Source organism: Euprymna scolopes, chromosome 26, assembly GCF_053919585.1.
Source record: "Euprymna scolopes isolate OS-2025 chromosome 26, ASM5391958v1, whole genome shotgun sequence".
NCBI classification, from domain to species: Eukaryota; Metazoa; Mollusca; class Cephalopoda; order Sepiida; family Sepiolidae; genus Euprymna; species Euprymna scolopes.
Genome location: NC_136507.1, coordinates 3,261,761 through 3,286,837, shown reverse-complemented (window position 1 = coordinate 3,286,837; position 25,077 = coordinate 3,261,761). Strand labels below are relative to the sequence as shown.

Genomic DNA, 25,077 nt, shown 5'->3' with positions numbered 1-25,077 from the left:
TATATATATATATATATATATATATATATATATATATAATTCATAATGCTCCTTATCTTGAGTTGAGCATATTGAGAAGTGATACACGAATTACCATTAGCATATAAGCGATGCTCTTTGTGTAAACAAATCGAGCTTAGGTATTTCGGACAATGTCAAAACATTGTTAATTCACGACTCACACAGCAGCCGCTGATTAGCGTAATGGTTATGAGTTTTGACTGTCGTCCAGGCAGTCGGGTCTTAATCCTGGTTTGAGGTAGTTGCCTGTCTAGCCAAACTGATGAGCTGTGAAACAGCAAAACAGTACTGTATGTGGATGACTATATATATATATATATATATATATATATATATATATATACATATATATATATATACATATATATATATATATATATACATATATATATATATACATATATATATACATATATATATACATATATATATATATACATATATATATATACATATATATATATACATATATATATATACATATATATATACATATATATATACATATATATATATATATATATATATATACATATATATATATATATACATATATATATATACATATATATATATATATACATATATATATATATATATATATATATATACATATATATATATATATACATATATATATATATATATATATATATATATGTATATATATATATATATATATATATATATATATATATTAGCCTCAATGTATTTATTCCAATTCATGTTGCCTGTAAATGTTGAACCTAACAGTTTGAACAAATTGCTTTCAGGTTGTGTATTAGGTTAACTAATAGCAATTGATAGTTGAGAAGGTTTTTTTGTAGATATTAAAGGAAAGAAGCTTAGTGAAGTGTTGAAATTAAAGTTTACCTCTGAATTGCCGAATACCATTAAATGTTCGTACAAAAAAAAAAAAGGTTTCCTTCATCTTGCAATGTTCTTGGTACAAAAATAACAATGCTTTTTTCTTTTTTGTTTCGACGTTCATAGAGAATCTATATTTCTTCCTTCCCACAGACATGTGACTTAATCGTACGTTGAAATGACACTGAGCAAAAAATATGTTCTTGCCAATGAAAGACATACCGAAAGATGACATATGCAAATAAACAGAAAATACCGAAAGATGACATATGAAAATAAAAATAAAATACCGAAAGATGACATATGAAAATAAAAATAAAATAACGAAAGATGACATATGCAAATTCAAATAAAATACTGAAAGATGACATATGAAAATTAAAATAAAATACTAAAAGATGATATAGGCAAATTAAAATAAAATACCGAAAGAGGACATATGCAAATTAAAAAAAAAATAACGCAATATGACACATGCAAATCAAAAAACATAACGAAAGATGACATATGCAAATTAAAATAAAATACCGAAAGATGACATCTGAAAATAAAAATAAAATACCGAAAGATGACGTATGAAAATTAAAATAAAATACCGAGAGATGACATATGAAAATAAAAATAAAATACCGAAAGATGACATATGAAAATAAAAATAAAATACCGAAAGATGACATATGCAAATCAAAATAAAATACCGAAAGATGACTTATGCAAATTAAAAAAAAATACTGACAGATGACATGTGCAAATTAAAATACAATACATCTGAAAATAAAAAAAAAATACTGAAAGATGACATGTGCAAATAAAAATAAAATACCGAAAAATGACATATGAAAATAAAAATAAAATACCGAAAGATGACATATGAAAATAAAAATAAAATACCGAAAGATGACATATGCAAATAAACATAAAATACCGAAAGATGACATATGCAAATTAAAATAAAATACCAAAGATGACGTATGCAAATAAAAATAAAATACGGAAAGATGACGTATGAAAATTAAAATAAAATACCGAGAGATGACATATCCAAATTAAAATAAAATACCGAAAGATGACATATGCAAATAAAAATAAAATACCGAAAGATGACATCTGAAAATAAACATAAAATACCGAAAGATGACATATGAAAATAAAAATAAAATACCGAAAGATGATATATGAATATAAAAATAAAATACCGAAAGATGACATATGCAAATAAACATAAAATACCGAAAGATGACATATGAAAATAAAAATAAAATACCGAAAGATGATATATGAATATAAAAATAAAATACCGAAAGATGACATATGCAAATAAACATAAAATACCGAAAGATGACATATACAAATTAAAATAAAATAACGAAAGATGACACATGCCAATTAAAATAAAATCTCGAAATAAAATGCTGAAAGATGACACATGCAAATTAAAATACAATACTGAAAGATGACATATGTTAATTAAAAAAAAATACTGAAAGATGACATATGCAAATTCAAATACAATACTGAAAGATGACATATGACTATTAAAATAAAATACCGAAAGATGACATATGCAAATTTAAATAAAATACCGAAAGATGACATATGCAAATTTAAATAAAATACCGAAAGATGACATATGCAAATTAAAATAAAATACCAAGAGATGACATATGCAAATTAAAAAAAAATACTGAAAGATGACATATGCAAATTAAAATAAAATACCGAAAGATGACATATGCAAATTAAAATAAAATACCAAGAGATGACATATGCAAATTAAAAAACAAATACCGAAAGATGACATATGCAAATTAAAATAAAATACCGAAAGATGACATATGCAAATGAAAAATAAAATACCGAAAGATGACATATGCAAATTAAAATAAAATACCGAAAGATGACATATGCAAATGAAAAATAAAATACCGAAAGATGACATATGCAAATTAAAATTAAATACCGAAAGATGACATATGCAAATTAAAAAAAAATACCGAAAGATGACATATGCAAATTAAAATAAAATACCGACAGATGACATATGCAAATTAAACTAAAATACTGAAAGATGACATATGCAAATAAAAATAAAATACCGAAAGATGACATATGCAAATGAAAAATAAAATACCGAAAGATGACATATGCAAATTAAAATAAAATACCGAAAGATGACATATGCAAATGAAAAATAAAATACCGAAAGATGACATATGCAAATTAAAATTAAATACCGAAAGATGACATATGCAAATTAAAAAAAAATACCGAAAGATGACATATGCAAATTAAAATAAAATACCGAGAGATGACATATGCAAATTAAACTAAAATACTGAAAGATGACATATGCAAATAAAAATAAAATACCGAAAGATGGCATATGCAAATTAAAATTAAATACCGAAAGATGACATATGCAAATTAAAATTAAATACCGAAAGATGACATATGCAAATTAAAATTAAATACCGAAAGATGACATATGCAAATTAAAATAAAATACCGAAAGATGACATATGCAAATTAAAATTAAATACCGAAAGATGAAATATGCAAATTAAAATTAAATACCGAAAGATGACATATGCAAATTAAAATAAAATACCGAAAGATGACATATGAATATTAAAATAAAATACCGAAAGATGACATATGCAAATTAAAATTAAATACCGAAAGATGACATATGCAAATTAAAATTAAATACCGAAAGATGACATAATGCAAATTAAAATTAAATACCGAAAGATGACATATGCAAATTAAAATTAAAATTTAAAAAAAAAGAAAGATGACATATGTAAATTGAAATACAATGCTGTAAATTGAAATACAATGACAAAAAATACTAAAAGATGACATATGCAAATTAAAATTAAATACCGAAAGATGACATATGCAAATTAAAATTAAATACCGAAAGATGACATTTGCAAATTAAAATACAATACTGGAAGATGACATCTGCCTATTAAAATAAACTTCCGAAAGATGACATATGCAAATTAAAATAAAATACCGAAAGATAACATATTCAAATTAGAATAAAATGCTGAACGATGACATATGCAAATGAAAAAAAAATACTGAAAGATGACATATGCAAATGAAAATAAAATGCTGAAAGATGACATTTGCAAATTAAAATAAAATACTGAAAGATGACAATATGAAAATTAAAATAAAATTCTGAAAGATGACATATGCATATTAAAAAAAATACTGAAAGATGACAATATGAAAATTAAAATAAAATACCGAAAGATAACATATTCAAATTAGAATAAAATGCTGAACGATGACATATGCAAATTAAAATAAAATAATGAAAGATGACATATGCAAGTTAAAATAAAATGCTGAAAGATGACATATGCAAGTTAAAATAAAATACTGAAAGATGACATCTGCCTAATGAAATAAACTACCGAAAGATGACATATGCAAATTAAAAACAATACTGAAAGATGACATATGCAAATTAAAAACAATACTGAAAGATGACATATGAAAATTACAATAAAATACCGAAAGACGACATATGCAAATTAAAGTAAATACTTAAAGATGACATATGCAAATTAAAAAAAAAATACTGAAAGATGACATATGCAAATTTAAAAAATACTGAAAGATGTCAAATTTTTACAGGACAATATTTTCAAAATATGAAGTTTCACTTAAAAAAAAAGATCAGCGTGTTTTTAAAAAAAAAAGTTTTAAACTTTTGACTTTACAGGTAAGTTTGCACATAACTACTCTTTTGTTTTTGTTTTAAATTAGATTATTTTATTTAATGATCTATTCTCTTCAATTTGTGATATATAAACCTTAGGTGAGAAAATTAATTATTTTCATTTTAATAGACATGTCAAAATAGGGGGTGGGTGAATTAAAAAAAAAACGTTTGTCTAATATATTATATTTGGTTTATTGGAAAGAGCATAAAATTTCACATTAAACCTGAAAATATCTTAAAAATTGAACTAATAGAAAAATTTTGATAGATTTTTAAATTGAAAAAAATTTAACTCGTAAAATTTAATTCATTTCATTACGTAGAAAAAAATGACTGCATGAGCGCGCATGCACATTGTAAACACTTTTTTTACAAAATAAAATATAATATTTCTATTATTTTTTAAAAAACTTTAATAGTTTATTTTGGAAGCATATGTGGGAACATGATGAGAATTGGCAGCCAATCTGATGTTAACGCATCCACCATGAGAGACAAATAAAAAATCGTCGTTTGCACATGGCTCCGTGCATCGCTTCCGCTTGGGAAGAAAAAATAAGATAACCACAAAAGAATTATTAACCAATGGCAGAGCTCTGCGCCTAAAATAAAGGCCTAAAATATCACAGTCACTGGGAGCCGGTTTGCGACTATAAAATGAGGGGACCAAAAAGGAGAGAGAGGAGATTCGCCCTGCTGCGTCAGTGAACGCACGGACGGATTCTCCCACCCGACCTAAAGAGATGAAGAAGAAAAAGAAATAAGGCACCAGTGAACTGAAGCCGACTACGCTCTCATGTTATGGGCCAAAACGCCTTCAATTCTAACCAATGCCTAATTCACACAAACCAAAGAAAAAAAAAAGGAGAAAAACATAGGAGGCGAAGACGCCGTGCTGCTAGCTGTTGAGGAAAGAAGTCGCTGCTCTCAAGCTAAAAGCCAGGGCACATATCACCGACAGTAGCACGACCGGCCACCCACTTACCACCCCCATCGTCCGAAAAGATAAGTACGCTTACGAACATTCATTCTTTGTTAAATCATACAAGCCTACAAAAGTTCATTCCATATCAATGCATACACACCTACAAACATCCTACGAACACTTTACCTCTTCTAATTAAAACTGTCATTAATAAATAAAACCGGTTCTCAACCTTCAAAAAAAAAAAAACAAAAAAACCCTCAGGGCCATAAATGGTGAACCCGCCGACCACGATGAATACGCGCATTCCAAAAATAAATAAATAATAATAATAAAAGGACAGACGTATTATTGCTGAAGTTACGAGAACCTAACTTTATTTTTTTGCTCAAAATAATTTACGTGACTAAAATAAGAATTGGCAAACAATTATACAAACACCTTCCTTCTGTAAAAAAAAAAAATAAAAAAGAGACGTTTAACTATATCAACAGGACAAACGGCAATCTGCTAAGAGATTAAACATTTTTGTCAACCACCAAACGCGTAACCCACAAATTTCGAAATGGAGGACACTGTGTCAGCAGTCTCTGTAAAGATACCGGGATTTATGCATGCTGCTGTGGACGGATGGTTCGCCATATGCGAGGCCCAATTCGAACTGAGGAACATATCCAACGAGACCACACGATTCTATCATGTCCTCTCAAATCTTCCCCCTGATTTGATAACCAACCAACCAACCAACCAACCAACCAACCAGCCAACCAGCCAGCCAGCCAGCCAGCCAGCCAGCCAGCCAGCCAACCAACCAACCCTATCCACCAAAATCCTCATGGACACTCTCGGAATAGCTTCGCTATTTCGGGTGGCGATGTGTGTGGGAACATGATGAGAATTGGCAGCCAATCTGATGTTAACGCATTCACCATGAGAGACAAAATAAAAAATCGTCGTTTGCACATGGCTCCGTGCATCGCTTCCGCTTGGGAAGAAAAAATAAGATAACCACAAAAGAATTATTAACCAATGGCAGAGCTCTGCGCCTAAAATAAAGGCCTAAAATATCACAGTCACTGGGAGCCAGTTTGCGACTATAAAATGAGGGGACCAAAAAGGAGAGAGAGGAGATTCGCCCTGCTGCGTCAGTGAACGCACGGACGGATTCTCCCACCCAACCTAAAGAGATGAAGAAGAAAAAGAAATAAGGCACCAGTGAACTGAAGCCGACTACGCTCTCATGTTATGGGCCAAAACGCCTTCAATTCTAACCAATGCCTAATTCACACAAACCAAAGAAAAAAGAAAGGAGAAAAACATAGGAGGCGAGGACGGCGTGCTGCTAGCTGTTGAGGAAAGAAGTCGCCGCTCTCAAGCTAAAAGCCAGGACACATATCACCGACAGTAGCACGACCGGCCACCCACTTACCACCCCCATCGTCCGAAAAGGTAAGTACGCTTACGAACATTCATTCTTTGTTAAATCATACAAGCCTACAAAAGTTCATTCCATATCAATGCATACACACCTACAAACATCCTACGAACACTTTACCTCTTCTAATTAAAACTGTCATTAATAAATAAAACTGGTTCTCAACCTTCAATATTCGTCTGTCCTTAATTGCATGGAGTCAGATTCTACATACTTCAAACGTTGTCAATTAAATGTATTCTTTGTTGTGACCTCTATGGCCTCATTTCCTTCACCCCTTCTCCATCTATAAACCAACCAAAAAAAACCTCTGGGCCATACATATTCCATAAAGAAATTAAACAACCCACTTTAAAAAAAAAGAAATTACGAGTTTTGTATATTTTATTTGCAATTTTGTGGTAAGGGTGTCAAAAATTCCCCCCAAATTCTGACACATCTAGCGATACCACTGCCACCGAGAGTAAGAAGAAGGCCTGTTAACTGAAAAATGTCTCAGACAATGTAGGTAAGATTTGTCAGACTGTCAGTACTATATGAGGGCCATTTGAAAAAGAGCAATAAAACATTTTTAAAAAGAAAAAGAAACACAGTTCGATTAATACTGAAACTGAACTTTATTCAATATAAAATATAAATAATATCTATGTAAAATTAAGTAATTTTAAAGCAATATACAATTTAATACTGATAAAACTGAATTATGAATTTAGGAAACAAACAATTAAAAAACATTAAACACAAATATTGTTTGGCCTTTGAAACAAGATCACAGTGTAGTATCTGTTTTGATGCTACACTTTACCTTTTCTCTCCTCGGTCGGTGGAGGAGAAATCTTTCATGACTGAGATTATTTTTGTTTTTATCCAGACTGCCCCTTATTGGGAAGCTGGATTTTCCCCACAAGATTATATGTTGAAATATTTAAATAACTATTACTTTAAATACAGAAATTATATTAGAAGTTTTGGTTTTCTGTTCTTCTATGACCATATATGACAAATAAACGTTATTAAAGACAAGATAAGTTACTTTTCTACCTAACTGGGTATGTTTTTAGTGTTTTTATTTGATGTAACATGTTTATTTTGTATAGTTTTTAGAATCTGTGTATAGTACCCCCCCCCAAAAAAAAAGATACCATAAAAATTTAAGAGTTTGTATTACAAAATAATATTAGAAACACACTCAATACATGTCAGCTATGTCACGGTAACATATATTGACTGAGTTTTTAACAGTATTTTGTATAATCTTTTAGTTTCAACTTAATTTCCCAAACTAAACGTATTCAACAGCGAGCTCGCCGCCATTTGTTTTTTCAAATATATCGATAAACACTATGATTTTCGAACCGAATAAACATTTTACATTAAATAAAAACACTAAAAACTTATCCAGTTAGATAGAAAAGTAATTTATTTTGCTTTTGATAACATTTATTTGTTATATATTTGTTTTTTGACAACTTTTTCGAAACTATGTGTATAGTAAAACAACCCCCCTTTTTTTTCATTAAATTGTTAGGTGAAAGTGCAGAATAGTTAGAAAGCCCCCCACTCCCCATTAAAAATAGCTGTAAATTATTTACAGTTAAAATGTTATAAAAAGCAGAAACTTGAAGTTTTAAATATATTTCAAAGAAATGAATTACGCCTGGTGCTAAAATATTGAAAATTCATCGATCGTAAAACAAAAAAAAACTGTTGTGAAAAATGCTAACTTTAAAATATTTGGAAATACTCAGTGAAAAGTTTTATTTATTATTAAAAGAATTGACTGAAAAATATATAAAAATAAAAATTGTTTGTTTTGCAGTAAAAAAAAAAAAAATAAAATGAAATATTTGATTTGTACCGATAGAAATAAAAGTTAAAAACGAGTTCACTTACAAGTCTTTTTAACCAGATTTCATTTTGTTACATTAAAATTATCCCAATGTGCAATTATAATAATTATTATCCAAATGGAGAATTGTTCTTTCTCTTTAGGAGAACATACATGGACATTCAGTAAGACAGCCATATTTTTTATGCCTGTTAGTGTGACCACGTGATTGAACACCGGAAACTTTCTATACCTGCAAGTTGATCAGGAAGTGACGTTACGCTGTCATATTCACTGGCCTACTCTCTCGGTAGTGGTGGCAATATGCTACAGCAGAACACCGACCACTCTAATTTGTTTTTATGGGTAATCGAGGTCACTGACAACGAATCTGATACTCAAACTGGGGCAAATTTACCGTTTGCATGGTATTAACCCCTGAACCCAGGAACTATTTTCCATCATTTTACAGCTTCTATATATGCTACATGCATGCGCAGTAGCATAAACAACGGCTATTGAATGTACCTTCACGTAGGAAACTGCCTTTCACATGGCGTACAAATCTTTTGTGGACATTTAAAATTATATGAAAAAAAAGAAAAACACTCCAAGTGGGGAGGGGGATAATGTCGGAAAGACATTTTTTTTTTTCAGAAGATAGAATTTTCAATTTATTTTTTTTCATTGGTGGACAATTTAAAATTAGAAGAAAAAGTTGTCTAAAACAAAATTACAACACCACCCCACCTCCTCCCCTAATGTAAACAGAAAACAGTAAAATTTCCTAAAAATGTTAAATGGTATTCTAATCGGCAAATATCAGCGCGTTACTTATGGAAAAACGGTTAATTAAACTGCTGAAACACCTGTTAAGCCACACAAATTCTATAATTGAATCCCCGCCTAAAAAAAAAAACACGAAAAACATAAAAATGTTTGATGCTTATGTTTTTGTAAACCGCTTGTGAAACTTTGTTTAAAATGCATTAAAAACTATGTAAGACAAAAAAAATTCCCTCCCAAAAGTACTATAATGTATTTTTTTTAAAAATTTCATTTTAGACAACTTTTTCTTCTAATTTTAAATTGTCCGCGAATGAACAAAAATACAAAAAATTTGAAAATTCTATGTTCTGAAAAAAAAAAAATACATATATATATATATATCTTGCCGACATTATCCCCCCCCCCCAAACTTGGAGTGCTTTTCTTCTTTTTCATATAATTAGACTTAACATGCAACATAACATCAGTTCCTTTTATTTTCTCTACGTCTCTCCCTCGACCCAGGACTAATAAACAAAGTCTCTGACTGCATAGATACAGCACTTTCCCTCAACACTAGCGCACAAGTGCATGTATTTGGTGCCTTCAGTGTCCACCACAACAACTGGCTTAGATTTTCTACTTACACAGATGCAGCTGGTAGCACAACACATAGCTTCTCTATATCTCATTCACTATCACAGACGGTTACGTTTCCAACCCGTTTCCCTGACCAGCAAGAACAACAAGCATCACTTCTAGATCTGTTTCTGGCCACAGTTCCCGATGATTGTGTTACAAATGCCTACAGCCCACTTGGGAATGCTGATCATGTAGTGATAATAGTTGAAATTGCCCTAAACTCTAGAGAGAAAATGAAAGAGCCATTGCTCAAAACGAGGTATTATAAAAAGGCTGACTGGGAAGCCATCAGAGACGCCCCATGGCGAAATATCTTTTCACTTCTTGCTGAACAGTGCGCACATGAGACCACTGAGTTAGGGTTGCAAAACAGCAATTGAAGCACATGTTCCCACGCGAAAGTTTTATGGTTTACCTCTACTTGTGCAGCTGCCATCGCGCAAAGGCAGCATGCGTACCGCAGATTTAACCAACATAAATCCAGTTCATACAGACAGAAGTATATAGGAGCCAGAAATAACTGTAAGAAAGAAATAGCAACAGCTAAGAAAGAATTTACTGAAACCACCAAAAAGATGCACCGAAACACAGAAATTAGGAACCCGTGACTTCTGGAAAATCTACAACAGTGTAGTAAATAATGGGCAATCAACAATTCCCTCACTATCCAACAATCATGAGGTTGTTTGCCCAGCAACCGAGAAGGCTAACATGCTTGCCAGTCGGTTTGCCTCCAACTCCACACTGGACCCTGCTAACCACCCCCTGCCTGACTTTCCTTTGCAGACAAACGCCACACTAGACGATCTGAAAATCACCCCTTCTCAGGTGCATGCTATCATAAAAAATCTTGACACTTCAAAAGCATGTGGACCTAATCTCATCCCGGCTGTGCTATTAAAAAAGTGCTCTGCTGAAGTAGCTCCTGTTCTCTCCAAACTTCACAACAAATACCTTAATGAATCTTGCTTTCCTGCCTGCTGGAAAACTGCTTCTGTGGTACCAGTTTTCAAGAATTCTAGCGAAATGGCAAAAACACTAGAAGATGACCTCCAATCTGTAATGAAATGGGGGCAAAAATGGATGGTCACATTCAATGCTGCCAAGACTAAACTGGTTTCCTTCAATAACTACAAGAAACCTTCTCTACCACCAATAGCAATGGCCAAAGACTCTTTATCTGAAAGTGCATCTTTTAAACTCCTCGGCCTAACGTTCACAGGAAACATGAGTTGGAAAAATTACATTGAGAGCATTGCCAGGACTGCTGCGAAAAAAGTAGGTTCTCTCTACCATGCTAGAAAGCTACTAACGCTCGAAAGTATCCTGTACCTCTATAAGACCACCATTCGCCCATGTATGGAGTATTGTCATATTTGGGCTGGTGCATCTGCTACCAGTCTCTCATTCCTAGACAAGGTTCAAAAGAGAGTCATCAACCTAATAGGTCCTGGACTGTCATCTAAGCTTCAGCCTCTGTCCCATCGACGAAATGTAGCATCCCTCTGCCTGTTCTACAAGTACTTTAACGGTGAATGCTCCGACGAACTGAAAGCACTTCTACCCCCTCAACGTAAATACCCCCGACAAACCCGACAAGCAGCAAAATCCCACCCCTTCACAGTAGAGATCCGTAAATGTAAGAGAGCCTTCTACTCCAGTAGTTTCTTCCCCAGAACCGCTGAACTTTGGAATTCCCTTCCGAGTTCCTGCTTCCTCAACTGTACTGACATGCAGAAGTTCAAGTGTAACGTGAACCAACATCTTGCTGCCCAACTCTCCACATAGTACCCCTGTTGTTTATGTCCCTGATATAAACCCCCTACATCAAAGTGGCAATGTGCCTTGTTTGGGGTGAAAATGTAATAATAATAATAAAAAAAAACAAAAAATAATTTTAAATGTTTCGCGGAAGATTCGTACACCATGTGAAAAGGCAGTTTGCTACACGAGGGCACATTCAATAGTTGTCGATTATGCTACCACGCGCACGCTACGCTATGTAAATGGAAGCTGTTAAATGGCGGAAAATAGTCTCTGGGTTCAGGGGTTAATACCATGCAAACGGTAAGTTTGCGACAGGGTTGATTATCAGATTCGTTATCAGCAACCTCGATTATGTATGAAAAAACGAATTAGAGTGGTCGGTGTTCTGTAGGTACCTCCAAACTGTTGTGTACTACGTCATCAATCTTAACAAAAACACAACGTCATCAGTTCGTGTGTTTGTTTTAATTTCTATGGAAGAGCATTAGCACTATAAAATTTATATTATATTGATTTAAAATTTTTTTTGATAATTGAACATTTATGCATTTATTTAAAAAAATTTTTGATAATTGAACATTTATGCATTTATTGATCGTATATTTTGTAAAGCAAATAGATTATTAACAACGAACTAGACAGACGATAAAATTAATTTTAACCTGTTCTGTTGATACATTTATCTACAAATGCTTGTCCTTACAAGCTTCCGTATATTTTAGAAAAAAGCGCAAATTTTGATTTCAACCTCTTATTTTAAATACTCAAATCGAAACGAATATTTTTTGGTGGATTTTTCTTTTGCCTTTTTAATATCTCAAGCGTCATATATTATATTACATTATATGAATATATTTTTTTTAATATTGGAAACCTGTTATATAAAAAAATCGGTTGAAACTTCATATCGCCTAATATTTGAATTTAATATCATTTAAAGCTTTTTAAAAATAATTATTTTGGTATTATTATACAAACACCGTGACAGTGAATTAGTAAAAACAGACGTAGTATTCTGTTACGTTTCGGTGTGCTGAACACGAATCTGAAAACTGGGTTAGGGTTAGGGTTAGGGTTATTATTAATAATTCGCTGTCACGGTATTTGTATAAATTTACCATTATTTTTTAGAATAATTGTTCATTTTATTTTTTTTTAACATAATACTAATGATTTTATGTCCAATTTTATTTACAACTTTGAGGCAAGTGAAAACAATGATAGGATTATACAGGGTGTCCGTAAAGTTACTATACAGTCTTTGATTAAATAAACCTGTAAAAAAAAATAAATATTAACTATTAATACAAATATAATACAATAAAACAATAAGACTGTATAGGAACTTTAGGGACACCCTGTATAATACACACACACGAATATATATTAGGGGTAGAACACCTAAAAAAAAAAAATCCTCTAATATATTTAACGAAACCTACTTTTAATATGTAAGTTTATTTAATAATGAATAAATATCGAAAATTTCAGGTAAATGTGACTATTATTTGATTTTTGCTAGATTTTTAAAACATAGGTGTGTTAACGGCTTAAAACACATTACTAGGAACGTTGTTTTAATGCGTCGATAATGAAACACGATTTTTGTCTCGCATTTTCATTATTTTTGTAAGCTCCCTCCAAAAAAATTTTTTTTTTTTAATATTATCAGTTTATTTGAAGCTTCTTCTTTTAAATAGTAAAAAAAAGTTAGGATGATAATAAATTAATTATAGTTACATAGGGGAGGGGGTTAAAACTGTGGCGCGCGTTGGAGGTACCTAGTGTTCTGTTCTAGTGTTACCGCTATATGTACCTAAGTTATTGAAGTTATCGAAAAAAAATTAGAATAAACTATATAAGCAACAGGTTATTCACGACGGCCGCAATACACCAAGACCGTCTTTACTTGTATTAACCGGAAGTGAACACCGGTTAATACGAGTGTAAACTTCCGCTTTTTAAACACTTACTCTTTATTTGGCTCTTGTTAGCACCATCAAAATGGTCCGAAAATTAAAATTTCACGAGAAAAAACTGCTAAAAAAAGTTGATTTCATTTCCTGGGAAGCTGACAACAACTTACATGAAGTCAAATTGATGAAACGATTCCATATTTTGAAGCGAGAAACATACGTAAAGTAAGTGAAATAAATAAATCTAAAACCACGTGTTTTAGTTTTATAATTCAATCGCGATCTCGTTTTGTGTACATTTTAATGTTTTTTTTTTTTTTTTCTAATTATCAAACTATATTTTAATTAAAAAAACAAAAAAACACACATATTTATCGAAACAAAAAAAAAAAAAAAAAAAAAAGAAAAAGAGTGCCTTTTAATTTCTGGCGATATTGTTTTCGTTAATGTTACAGTTTCAAAACAAGTCTTTTTAACCAGATTTCATAGACATTAAAACTTAAATAATTTTAAAGAAACAAAAACAAAACAAAACAAAAAAACTACCACTATTTTTCTGGATAAAGTTTTTAGCCCTACATTATTCCCTACACATACATAAAGTGAGATCCTCTTTTTTTTCTAACGATTACATCTAAACAGCCTGAAAAAAAAATGTCGGTAAAAATAATTGGTATTTTTTTACGACCTAACTCAGCGTAGTTTACCTCTTAAAAAGAAATCAACATCTTGCTTTGGCTAATACGTTTCAATGGCCTTTAAAGATAATATGAAAGGAGATTTTATTATTTTTTTTATTTTTAAATAGTGCAAATTTAAGTTTTAGAGTATATAGATTTAACGTTAAAATGAGCACCCACTTCTTGACCATATGGCGGTCAACGAGAGATGTAATCGTTAGGATTTTTTTTCAAGTTTAATGACGAGGTTGAGGTAGGAGGAAATGTCGAGGGGATTCACTAGTTGCAAACATTTTAAAAACCCGTAGAAACACTGTAACTTCACAATTTCCACTTAAAAAAAAAAAAAAATGAGGGCGGAGTTGTTTGCGTAATTTGTATACTGATAGTTTTTTTGAAAGTTTTTCACTGGATTATTATTGATTGGACACTAATTAACCAGATTATGAAAAAAAAAAAAAAAAAAAAAAAGAAATCATTATTTCGACATTTGAAAGGGGTGCTCACATTTTAGTTACAACGTTCTCGTAAATCGGTCACCCATTTTTCCCCCTATTTTCTAAACAGTAAACACGGAAGTGAATGATTGCCATTTTGTTTTAATTGCCCCTTTTTGTTTTTTTTTAATTTTGCTTGCTTTTTCCATTTCTAATAAAGAAATTATGGTTACCTCCGGAAACCCAAGATGGGAATTAATGAAGAAATCGAATGAAACACCGATAAACTCACCTTTCATAAAAACAAATTAAAAAAAAAAAAAAAATCACACTCACTTTTCATCAACCAAAAACTAAGTTAAAAAAAAAACAAAAAAACTCGAAACTTTATTTTTATAAAAACAAAAAATTTAAAAAAAAGTAAAAAAAAAAAAAATAATAATAATAATTTTCATTCTATTTTTTCTTTCTTTGAGAAACAAAAATATGTCTGACTTACTTTGTTTCATTAGTGTCCAATCAATAATGATCCAGTGAAAAAATGTAAAAAAAACCTATCGGTATACAAATTACGTAGGGGGCGGGGGTGATGGTTGTACAACTCCGCCAAAATGAGCTTTGCGGTAAATATTATTTCCTGATATTAGCCGTTAAAAAAACAAAAAAACTAGAGAAAACCTGTACAATGCACCCCTTTGTATATTTTTCTTTTCGCCTTTTTTTCAATTTTTTTCAATGGATTATTATCGAATAGACCATATTATTGAATAAAGCAAAAATTTCAATATTTGTAAGCGGTACACAGTTTCTAATATAACACTCTGGTAAATCTGTCCCCTATATTGGAAACTCTCAATGAGAACATGCTGTAGTGACCGCTATATATGGCCGGAACAAGTCTTGGTCAGAGACATTTCATAGCAATCACCGTTTTCAGCATATATAAAGTACACGCAAGCTTACAACATCGTAATTTGCCCATCTGCACACATGCGATAAAGGAACTACATTACGTTTTGTGTGCAGATACAACAAATAGTTTGGAATGTTCTAGAACGCAGGTATAAGCTTTTGCGTGCATAAATCAAATCGGTCTAGGATGCAGTTCTACAAGTAAACATCATCGTTGCTCGACTCCGTCTTGTCAGACATTAAATCACCAACATGTGTGTAATGCACCTAAACTCTCAGCATGGAAAGTTACCATATTGAACAAGAATTAACAGTTTCTCTTCAGATTTCGCCAGCTCAACTTGCGTCTAAGTGACTCTATCCTTGTGGGGCCTTAAATTACATAAGACTTTCCGCGTATCATGCCTTTTAAATACTTCACATGAATTATCATATCTAACGAGATTTATTCTTCTTGGCAACTCTGTTATTTCGAACTGCTATTTTCATATGTATTGAACACGCACGCACATGCACACGTGTCACTTAAGCAATTAATGATTTTCTTTTCCCTTTTAGGTGTTCGTTTGTTCATGGAAATCAGTAATCATAAACTTTTTGCCTTTTCTACAGGACACTTATTAGCAAAGATTGTCTAATGAACGTTTGTGGCAAAAACGTTGGAATGATTTGAATTATTGTTTCTTAAACATGTAAATAAATGTTGTTTCGTCCCAGTAAAGTGATCTCAAGTCTTTGCCAAATGTCGTTATTTTTCCAAACTTATTCACACTTTTTTAATTTATATGGATGTGGATATGACTTGGTAGAACCCTTCTGTAAATCGAAGCTCTTGTTAAATTTATCTTTAACGGTCCCAGTGATACTCTACCACTTTTGACTTATAGATATCCCTGCACCTGCAACCTTGATTTCTAAAAACAACGGATTCTGATTATGAATTGGTGAACACCGACTCACACTCCCACATATCCTACAGTAGTGACCCCCGTCGTGAGTCCTACAACACATATGACTCTTATAATAAAGGCATTTTCATTTGTTAATCTAAGGGCAAAGACCTTTATTATCCCATGTATTTCGTATTGATTTTACTGCTCACTGTTTGCCTTCACGTGCGTGCATTTAATTATTGCACTTGCGGTGGATTATCTTTGAAGGAAGCTGGAACACTATCCTCGATCCTGATTTAGATTGCAAGGGTAATTCTGTCTTAAGGTACTAAAAGAATCGAAATGCTAGGTCATCTTACATATTTCTTAATAAGTTTGATTGTGTCTATAAATTTAAAAATGAAATGCCCTGTTTTAGTACAACACTTGGAAAGCTAGATGGCTCCAGTTCATAACAACTTTTAAGTTATGTTGACTTAAAGTCAATGTACGATTATCACATTAAATTTGAAAATGACTATGCTGTATCCCACAGGGAAGCAATCCTAAATCTTACAGTAACATGTTCCACAGATGGAATGTTCTTGAAAAGAAATTAGGCATGGCCAAAACAGAAAAGGGAGTAAGTATTTTTAGACGGAGTCTCTCTTTACAAATCAACCAAAAATCAAGCAATATCGAATCAATACGAAATTTTCACGGATTATTAAATGAAGAATGAATGGTGTACTTTTTTTTTTTCATATTCACATATATATTTTGCATTCAAAACCCTTCCTTCTTTATTTGTGGGTACAAATACGTTTTTTTTTTTCTATTCAATTTTCACCCCAAACAAGGCACAGTGCCACTTTGAAGCAGGGCAGGGGGCTACTATTAAGGACTTAATTAGCGGGGTCATTATGAAGGGAGATGAGTTGAAAGATGTTTGTTAACATTACACTTGAACTTCTGCATATCATTGCAGTTGGAAAAACAGAATCCCGGAAGGGAGTTCCAAAGACCCCGCAGTTCTGGGGAAGAAACTATTGGAGTAAAAGGTTTTCTTGCACCTAGGGATCTCTACTGTAAAGGGATGAGACTTAGTAGCTTGTCGGGGGTAGTTACGTCGGGGAGGTACAAGTGTTTGCAGTTCGTCAGAGCATTCACCATTAAAGTATTTGTAGAACAGGCAGAGGGATGCAACATCTCGTCGATGGGACAGAGGCTGAAGCTTAGATGACAGTTCAGGACCTATCAGGTTGGCGACTCTCTTTTAAACCCTTTCCAGGAGCGAGAGACAAGCAGCAGATGCACCGGCCCAGATATGACAACAGTACTCCATACATGGGCGAATGGTGGCCTTATAGAGGTATAGGATACTGTCAGGCGTAAGTAGTTTTCTAGCACGGTAGAGGGAGCCAACCTTCCTTGCAGCAGCCTTGGCAATGCTCTCATATTCCAGTTCATATTCCCTGTAAACGTTAGGCCAAGGAGTTTAAAAGAAGTACTTTCAGGCAATGTGTTCTTGGCCATTGCTATTGGTGGTAGAGAAGGTTTCTTGTAGTTATTGAAGGAAACAAGCTTAGTCTTAGCAGCATTGAATGTGACCAACCATTTTTGTCCCCATTCCACTACAGTTGGAGGTCATCCTCTAGTGTTTCTGCCATTTCCTTGGATATGTGTTCACTTGTTTTCCCCTCATATCTGTTATAGAGAGTGGTGTCATCGGCAAATATACCCATCTCCGAAACAATTTTATCAGGGAGGTCATTTATGAATATCAGGAATAATAGAGGTCCAAGGATCGACTCCTGAGGTACTCCCGCATTTATGTCATATTGTTTGGATGTACGACCGTCGAGGACAACTTTGATTTTTCTATTACTTAAGAAGGATTTAATTACATTATGAATTCTTCCAGTGATTCCATATGATCTAATTTTCCTTAGAAGACCATCGTGCCATACCCTGTCAAAAGCCTTAGATATATCAAGGGCCACCGCTCTACCCTCCCCTGTTTTGTCCAATGAACGGTATATACGTTCAGAAACTACAGTTAAGATATCTGCTGTTGAACGGGCTTGCCTGAATCCATATTGTTTGTCAGTCAGGAGTTTAGCAGCTGTTAGGTGCTGGACTAGGGCTTGATTAACTAAGGACTCAAATATTTTGGCGAAAAGCGGGAGGAGGCTAATGGGGCGATAATTTAGTGGGTCAGTTCTTTCACCAGAATTCTTGAAGACTGGTACCACAGAAGCGGTTTTCCAGCAGTTGGGAAAACAAGATTTGTTAAGGCATTTATTGTAAAGTTTGGAGAGAACTGGAGCAACCTCGGCAGAGCATTTTTTTAATAGCACAGCCGGAATGAGATCTGGTCCACATGCTTTTGAGGTGTCTAGGTTTTTTATATTAGCATGTACCTGAGAAGGGGTGATTTTCAAATCGTCTAGTGTGGCGTCTGTTCGCAGAGGAAAATCAGGGAGTGAGTGGTGTACCGAGTTCAGTGTGGAGTTTGAGGCAAACTGACTGGCAAGCAGATTAGCCTTGTCAGTTGCCGTGCAAGCAACCTCATGATTGTTTGATAGTGGTGGAATAGTTGACTGTCCATTATTTACTACGCTGTTGTAGATTTTCCGAAAATCCCGGGTTCCTAATTTCTGTGCTTCGATGCGTTTTCTGGTGGTTTCAGAGTAATCTGTCTTAACTGTCTCTATCACTCTCTTACAATTATTTCTATCTTCTATAAACTTCTGTTTATTTGAGCTGGACTTATGTCGGTTGAATCTGCGGAACGCACGCTGCCTTTGACAAATGGCAGCTGCACAAGCAGAAGTAAACCATTGGGGAGAGTGGTGCTTGCTATAGAATTAAAACAAGCATTGGGGAGAGTGGGGGCTTGCTATAGAATTAAAACAAGCATCCAAAACTGAACAAAATATATTGTATTGTGGGGAGGGTGAGGATGTAGATAAAAAAAAAAAAAACCACTGTGCACGTAACAGATTTTAAGGTTGAAAATCCAAATTTTTCACCAGTTGACAATAATTATTCTTTCAGATTATCAAAATATGTATATATATATATATATATATATATATACACACACACGGCATCCAGATACCATAAATTCATATTCTTTCATTGTAAATTCTTATTTCATCTATTTTCTTTATCTATGTTCCTTAAAAGATGTAATTAATTTTTAAATATATTTTCTTTGTATGTGCCAAATAAGAATATTATTTCGAATTAGATCTAATATTGTCTGACTTTTCCTTTGAGGAGATGAGCCTACATCGAAAATCCATGGATTAAGGAAAAAAATCTGAACTGTATTCTTTATTCAAACAATAAATTTCTGTTCTGAAAAATTATGTTTTTCTGAATGAAATGTAAACAAAAAAAACTATAAATTCCATTTGCTCTATCAAGTATATTGAGCTATTCTCTTTGCCTGGGATTGTCTTATATATTACCTCCAAAATATTTTCTGTAAGACTCGATATCACATGATTAATTAATCTGTGTTCCTATTCACGTCGGGATTCTGATATATATTAAACAATTAATACAAAAAATATATTGATGTTTATATCTGTTTTGTATTCATTTCCTATGTATATCTTATATATTTCATTATTTTTATGAAAAACACTACTTTTAAATCTTGGAAAATTAATTTAATAATCTTCTTTTAGTGAGCCCAATATTGCTAATATACTATTATATAGGAAATGCTTTGAAGAATCGATACCAGAAAAAAAAATCAATAAATAATTGCGCATTTTGCTAAAAATATAATTTCTTTCGGTAATTTGTCATTACGTGATATTACTTCGCCTATGGTAGATCATAAAGTATTTACAAACAGTTGTTATCTCCCCCTTTTCCCTATTGCTGTGACTTGCTCTTGAGTTAGTTTAACGTGTGGGGGACTTGCATCTACCACATTTTCTCATTCAGAAACACTTGGTCCTGATGGCAAGACAACCAAGCGTAATACTAGAGGTAGGAGTTGTCTCCAACACATACAGCGTCTAGCAGTCCCAAAATGGTTACCCATCTGGTATTGGCTAGCCTCATCATTGCTTAACTTTGGGGGTTATGTAGGCTATATATATATATATATATATATATATATATATATATATATAATACGTATCTTATTTAATTCAAATTCAACCAGCGCTTCTAAGGAACAAAATCTTATATATATATGTTAACTACTTCATTTACTCACATAAAATTAATATACGAAAGTATAGATTTATGCATAGACTTTAAGTATTTACTTCAAAAGTGCTCAATACGTAGGTAGAGCTAGTTAGTAATTTATAAAATATATATGGCGATTAAGCTACACTGAATATTCGGCGTTTCATCCACTATAGGATTCGTCAGGCTTATGTGTGAATTCTGTGGTTGTTTCTCGTTTTTATATATGTTGAGGATTTTAGTTAGCCAATCAGCTTTCTAGTATCCACCGCGCCCCTTCCTATCAGCCAACGGGCATGCATTTTATCGAACAAAGGATCTGTTTTAGAACTAGGTTAGTGGTTTAAGGCAGACGATTTTCCTCATTTCTGCTCTTTTTTTTTTTTTTTTTTATATATATAAATATACATATGTTTACACACATACATGCACATGTGTGGTCGTTTATGTATATTCATGTTTATTTAATTTATTTATTTGTTTGTTTTCTATTGTTTTTGTTAGTTTTAAAGCTATTTTGTATCGCTATCCTAGAGTAAGTTTTATTTTGTGAACACAATTGTTTGCTATTTCTCGTCTACAGTTTAATAGATTTTGGGGTTCTTTAAAGTACAAGATAGCAAATTTTTCATGGAGGCATAATTTACATGGGTCATCTAAATGTCTGCACGTGGTAGCTTGTCTTATTATTTTCTATTCGACTACCGGTGAATGTCCGCTTTCCTTGAGTTCCCAGTATCTATTCGCTAGTGTTGTTTTTGTACGGTGTTTTTTATTTTTGAATGTATTTTTGTGGTCATAGTATCGAGTTTTGAAATCTAAGGAAGTCCTGCCTACGTAATATTTCTTGTTATTCGGGTTTTCTTTCGCAAATATTGTTGCTTGATAAACTACGCTTTTTGTTAGACATTTATTTTGAACTGGGCAAAGTGTGCGGTGTCTACAATTGCATTTATCTTGTTTGTTATTATTATTTTTATTTATGGTATGGTTGTTCTTGTCCGGGGTTGGTTTATTATTATTATTATTATTATTTCTGCTAGCTAGTGTTGGTGTTATTTTTGTCATGGTGTCTACTTTTTTTATTGTTTATTTTGTTGTTGTTTACATTGTTTTTATTTAGTATTTTGTTATTATGTGCTTTAATTATCATCTCTAAATTTTTGCAGAAATGAGGAAAATCGTCTGCCTTAAACCACTAACCTAGTTCTAAAACAGATCCTTTGTTCGATAAAATGCATGCCCGTTGGCTGATAGGAAGGGGCGCGGTGGATACTAGAAAGCTGATTGGCTCACTAAAATCCTCAACATATATAAAAACGAGAAACAACCACAGAATTCGCGCATAAGCCTGACGAATCCTATAGTGGATGAAACGCTGAATATCCAGTGTAGCTTAATCGCCATATATATTTTATAAATTACTATATATATATATATATATATATAGCTTATGAAAAAAGAATTAAACACTTCTAAAGTTGATTCTTCACTTAATCATCAAAAGAAGCATTAGAAATACATGGAAATTTACATGACTAAATGAACTTCATTTAGTCATGTAGTTCTTTTAAGTTATCAAATTTTGGATCTTTTAATTTCATCACACAAAATCTATAGAGTGAGATAAAAGATTGAATTATTTGAAATTTAGGTATTTATATTATAATATTTTTGCATATTCTTATAGTAAATCATCCTAAATCTCATTTAGAGAGAAAAAAAAATTGATTCAAAAACTTTTTTAAAAATATATGACAAAAATGGCGGTGAATGGTGTTTTTTGTTTGTTTTTCTAAAATTTAAAATTCTATTAAAAATAGTAGAAAAAGTTTTATATTATTCTGCTTTTCATATGATCAAATTCAGGCTTATATCTTTCTGAAAAAAAAAGTTACTCCAGAATGATGGATTTTAATTCATTTAAAAAAAACTTGATTTTTTTCCTTCCATTTTTTTGGCCCTGCCAAACATTTCATGGAAGAGAAAATAGAAAGTTCTTTGCAGTTATGGTAATGAGACAAGTTCTTGTTATTAAGTATCTTTGTTCCTCTTTAAATCTGTTTCATTTTTCTGTCAATAATCAAAGTAGTAAATACTGTTCGGTTTTTAATTTGGTTGTAACTTAAGCTTTGTCATATGCGTTATTTCCATATAAGGCAAGATGTGTGTTGTCAGATATTCTAATGCCCGTTGGTTACTTTTGTTTTACAGATAAATCAGTTTGTAGAAATTTACCGTTTATACTTTTATTTCAGTATATTCACCAAACCCTCCTATAAAAAAAATTATTCATGGAATTAAAATTCCTTCTGTAATATTATTCATATTTGGTACAAAAGAACTTCAGTTTGCACTTTATCCACTTTGAAATTGTAAATGTCCAACAGTCTTTGTTTCATCACAGTTCAATGAAAAGCACAACTGAATGCGCAAAATTCTCAGTTTCTAAACACTTCTCCTGGCAATTTTCTGATTTTCCCTGTGATGACTTTATAGTTCAGGAATTGTCTGGATATTGTTTTGATAGGCATTATCTTTGAGATAACCTCTACACATAAAAATGTAGAATTTAGATCTGGTGAGTATGAAGCCCATTCAAGATCACATCTTCTACTGACAAGATCAGCAAAATTATTGAATGGCAATACAATATTATCAGCACCCTTCTTGTTGTCTCTGCAGAAACACACATTTGACTTGAAAAAAGATGTTTTGCAAAATCAAAAGATTTTAGGAACCAAGAAAAATTGTTGCTGTCATCAAGGATATGACTTATCTTCTTTTTATCAGAATCATAAATTCAGAAAAAAACTGATTTCTGTTTATATCACAAGTTGAGTTCCCTACTCTTTCATCGAAATACGCTTCTTTTTTTTTTTTTTTTTTTTTTTTTTTTTAAGCTGATTTCTGTCAAATCACTAGTCTTATGTTTGTATTTTTTGTTGCTATTTGGCTGGATCTTATTTCTCTTTCATCTTTTTCTCACTTTAACTTATCTTATGTCTCCATCACAATCTTTTCTCAGCTGACTACTCTCTGAAAACTGAAAAATGTTGATTTTGCCATGCATCAAACTATTAAAGAAATGTGTAGAGGAGGTAGAATACTTTTGTTTTATCAAAGAATGTCCTTCTTTCTCTCCTCCCCTCTCGCATGTGTGCTTGGAGATTTTCTCTTAATTTTCAACTTTTTTTAGTTTGAAATTGATTGTAATTGTTTATGAAAATGCTGAAAATAATTAATTTTACTAACAAGGAAGCTAAATTGCATCAAATAGATACGGTTGTAAGGAGTGATGGAGATATTCTGTCAGGTGTCTACTTCAATCAGCTGGATGTTATACTTTTAACTAGGTGTTATCTCCTATTCCCCAGAAATATATGTTCAATCAAATCAAATAAGCCATCTGAAACCGTAAACAATAGCAACAAATAACTCACAAGAAGAATAACAAGTAACTATCTCTATCTTCCTTCCGCACTCTTGAGTTGAGACCTTATATAAAATGTTTTGACACTCGGAACACAACCAACTATCCTTAGTTGATATGGTTACTCCTTCTCAGATGGGCTGGTATCTCGAAGGATCCCCTTTACCTTTCGAAAATCTTTTTCAGATTTAAAAAAAATCTTTTTATGAAAGATTAAATACTATCTTGCAAGATCAAATGAAAAAAAATGTTTTTTTTATAAAGAGAGTTTTCGTATCATTTGGAATCTTCAGCCTACTATGCTCATCTTGAGTGTTATTTTCGCAATGTTTAGGTCAATGTAACCTTTGACCTTCAGGTGTATCTTGTCAAACTTGGGAATTAGAACAGAATTTCAAACAGACTCTCACCCACCCACTTTACGAGGATAGCATGCTCTCGTTCCATTAGCCATGATTGGTAAACAAAAAGTAATTCCTAACTGTGTCCCTCGGTCATCCACACCAAGAACTGAACCTTCAACCTTCAGGAGAATATTACTTTTACAATTGATTTTTCCTAGTACTCTAACCACTGCGCCACAGATCTTTGCAGACAATTCTAGTATGAATTTT

The 25,077-nt window shown here is 32.2% G+C and overlaps 1 protein-coding gene across 1 annotated transcript in view; it reads left to right on the top strand.

Annotated features, from left to right (window-relative positions):
* The first annotated feature begins 13,900 nt into the window (after positions 1-13,900).
* LOC145247893 (U3 small nucleolar ribonucleoprotein IMP3-like) overlaps positions 13,901-25,077 on the top strand; it is a 146,054-nt gene continuing 134,877 nt past the window's right edge. Inside the window, exon 1 of the mRNA XM_080109513.1 lies at positions 13,901-14,136. Coding sequence (XP_079965639.1) covers positions 14,000-14,136 — 137 coding nt within the window. The 5' untranslated portion in view covers positions 13,901-13,999. The remainder of the gene's footprint in view (positions 14,137-25,077) is intronic.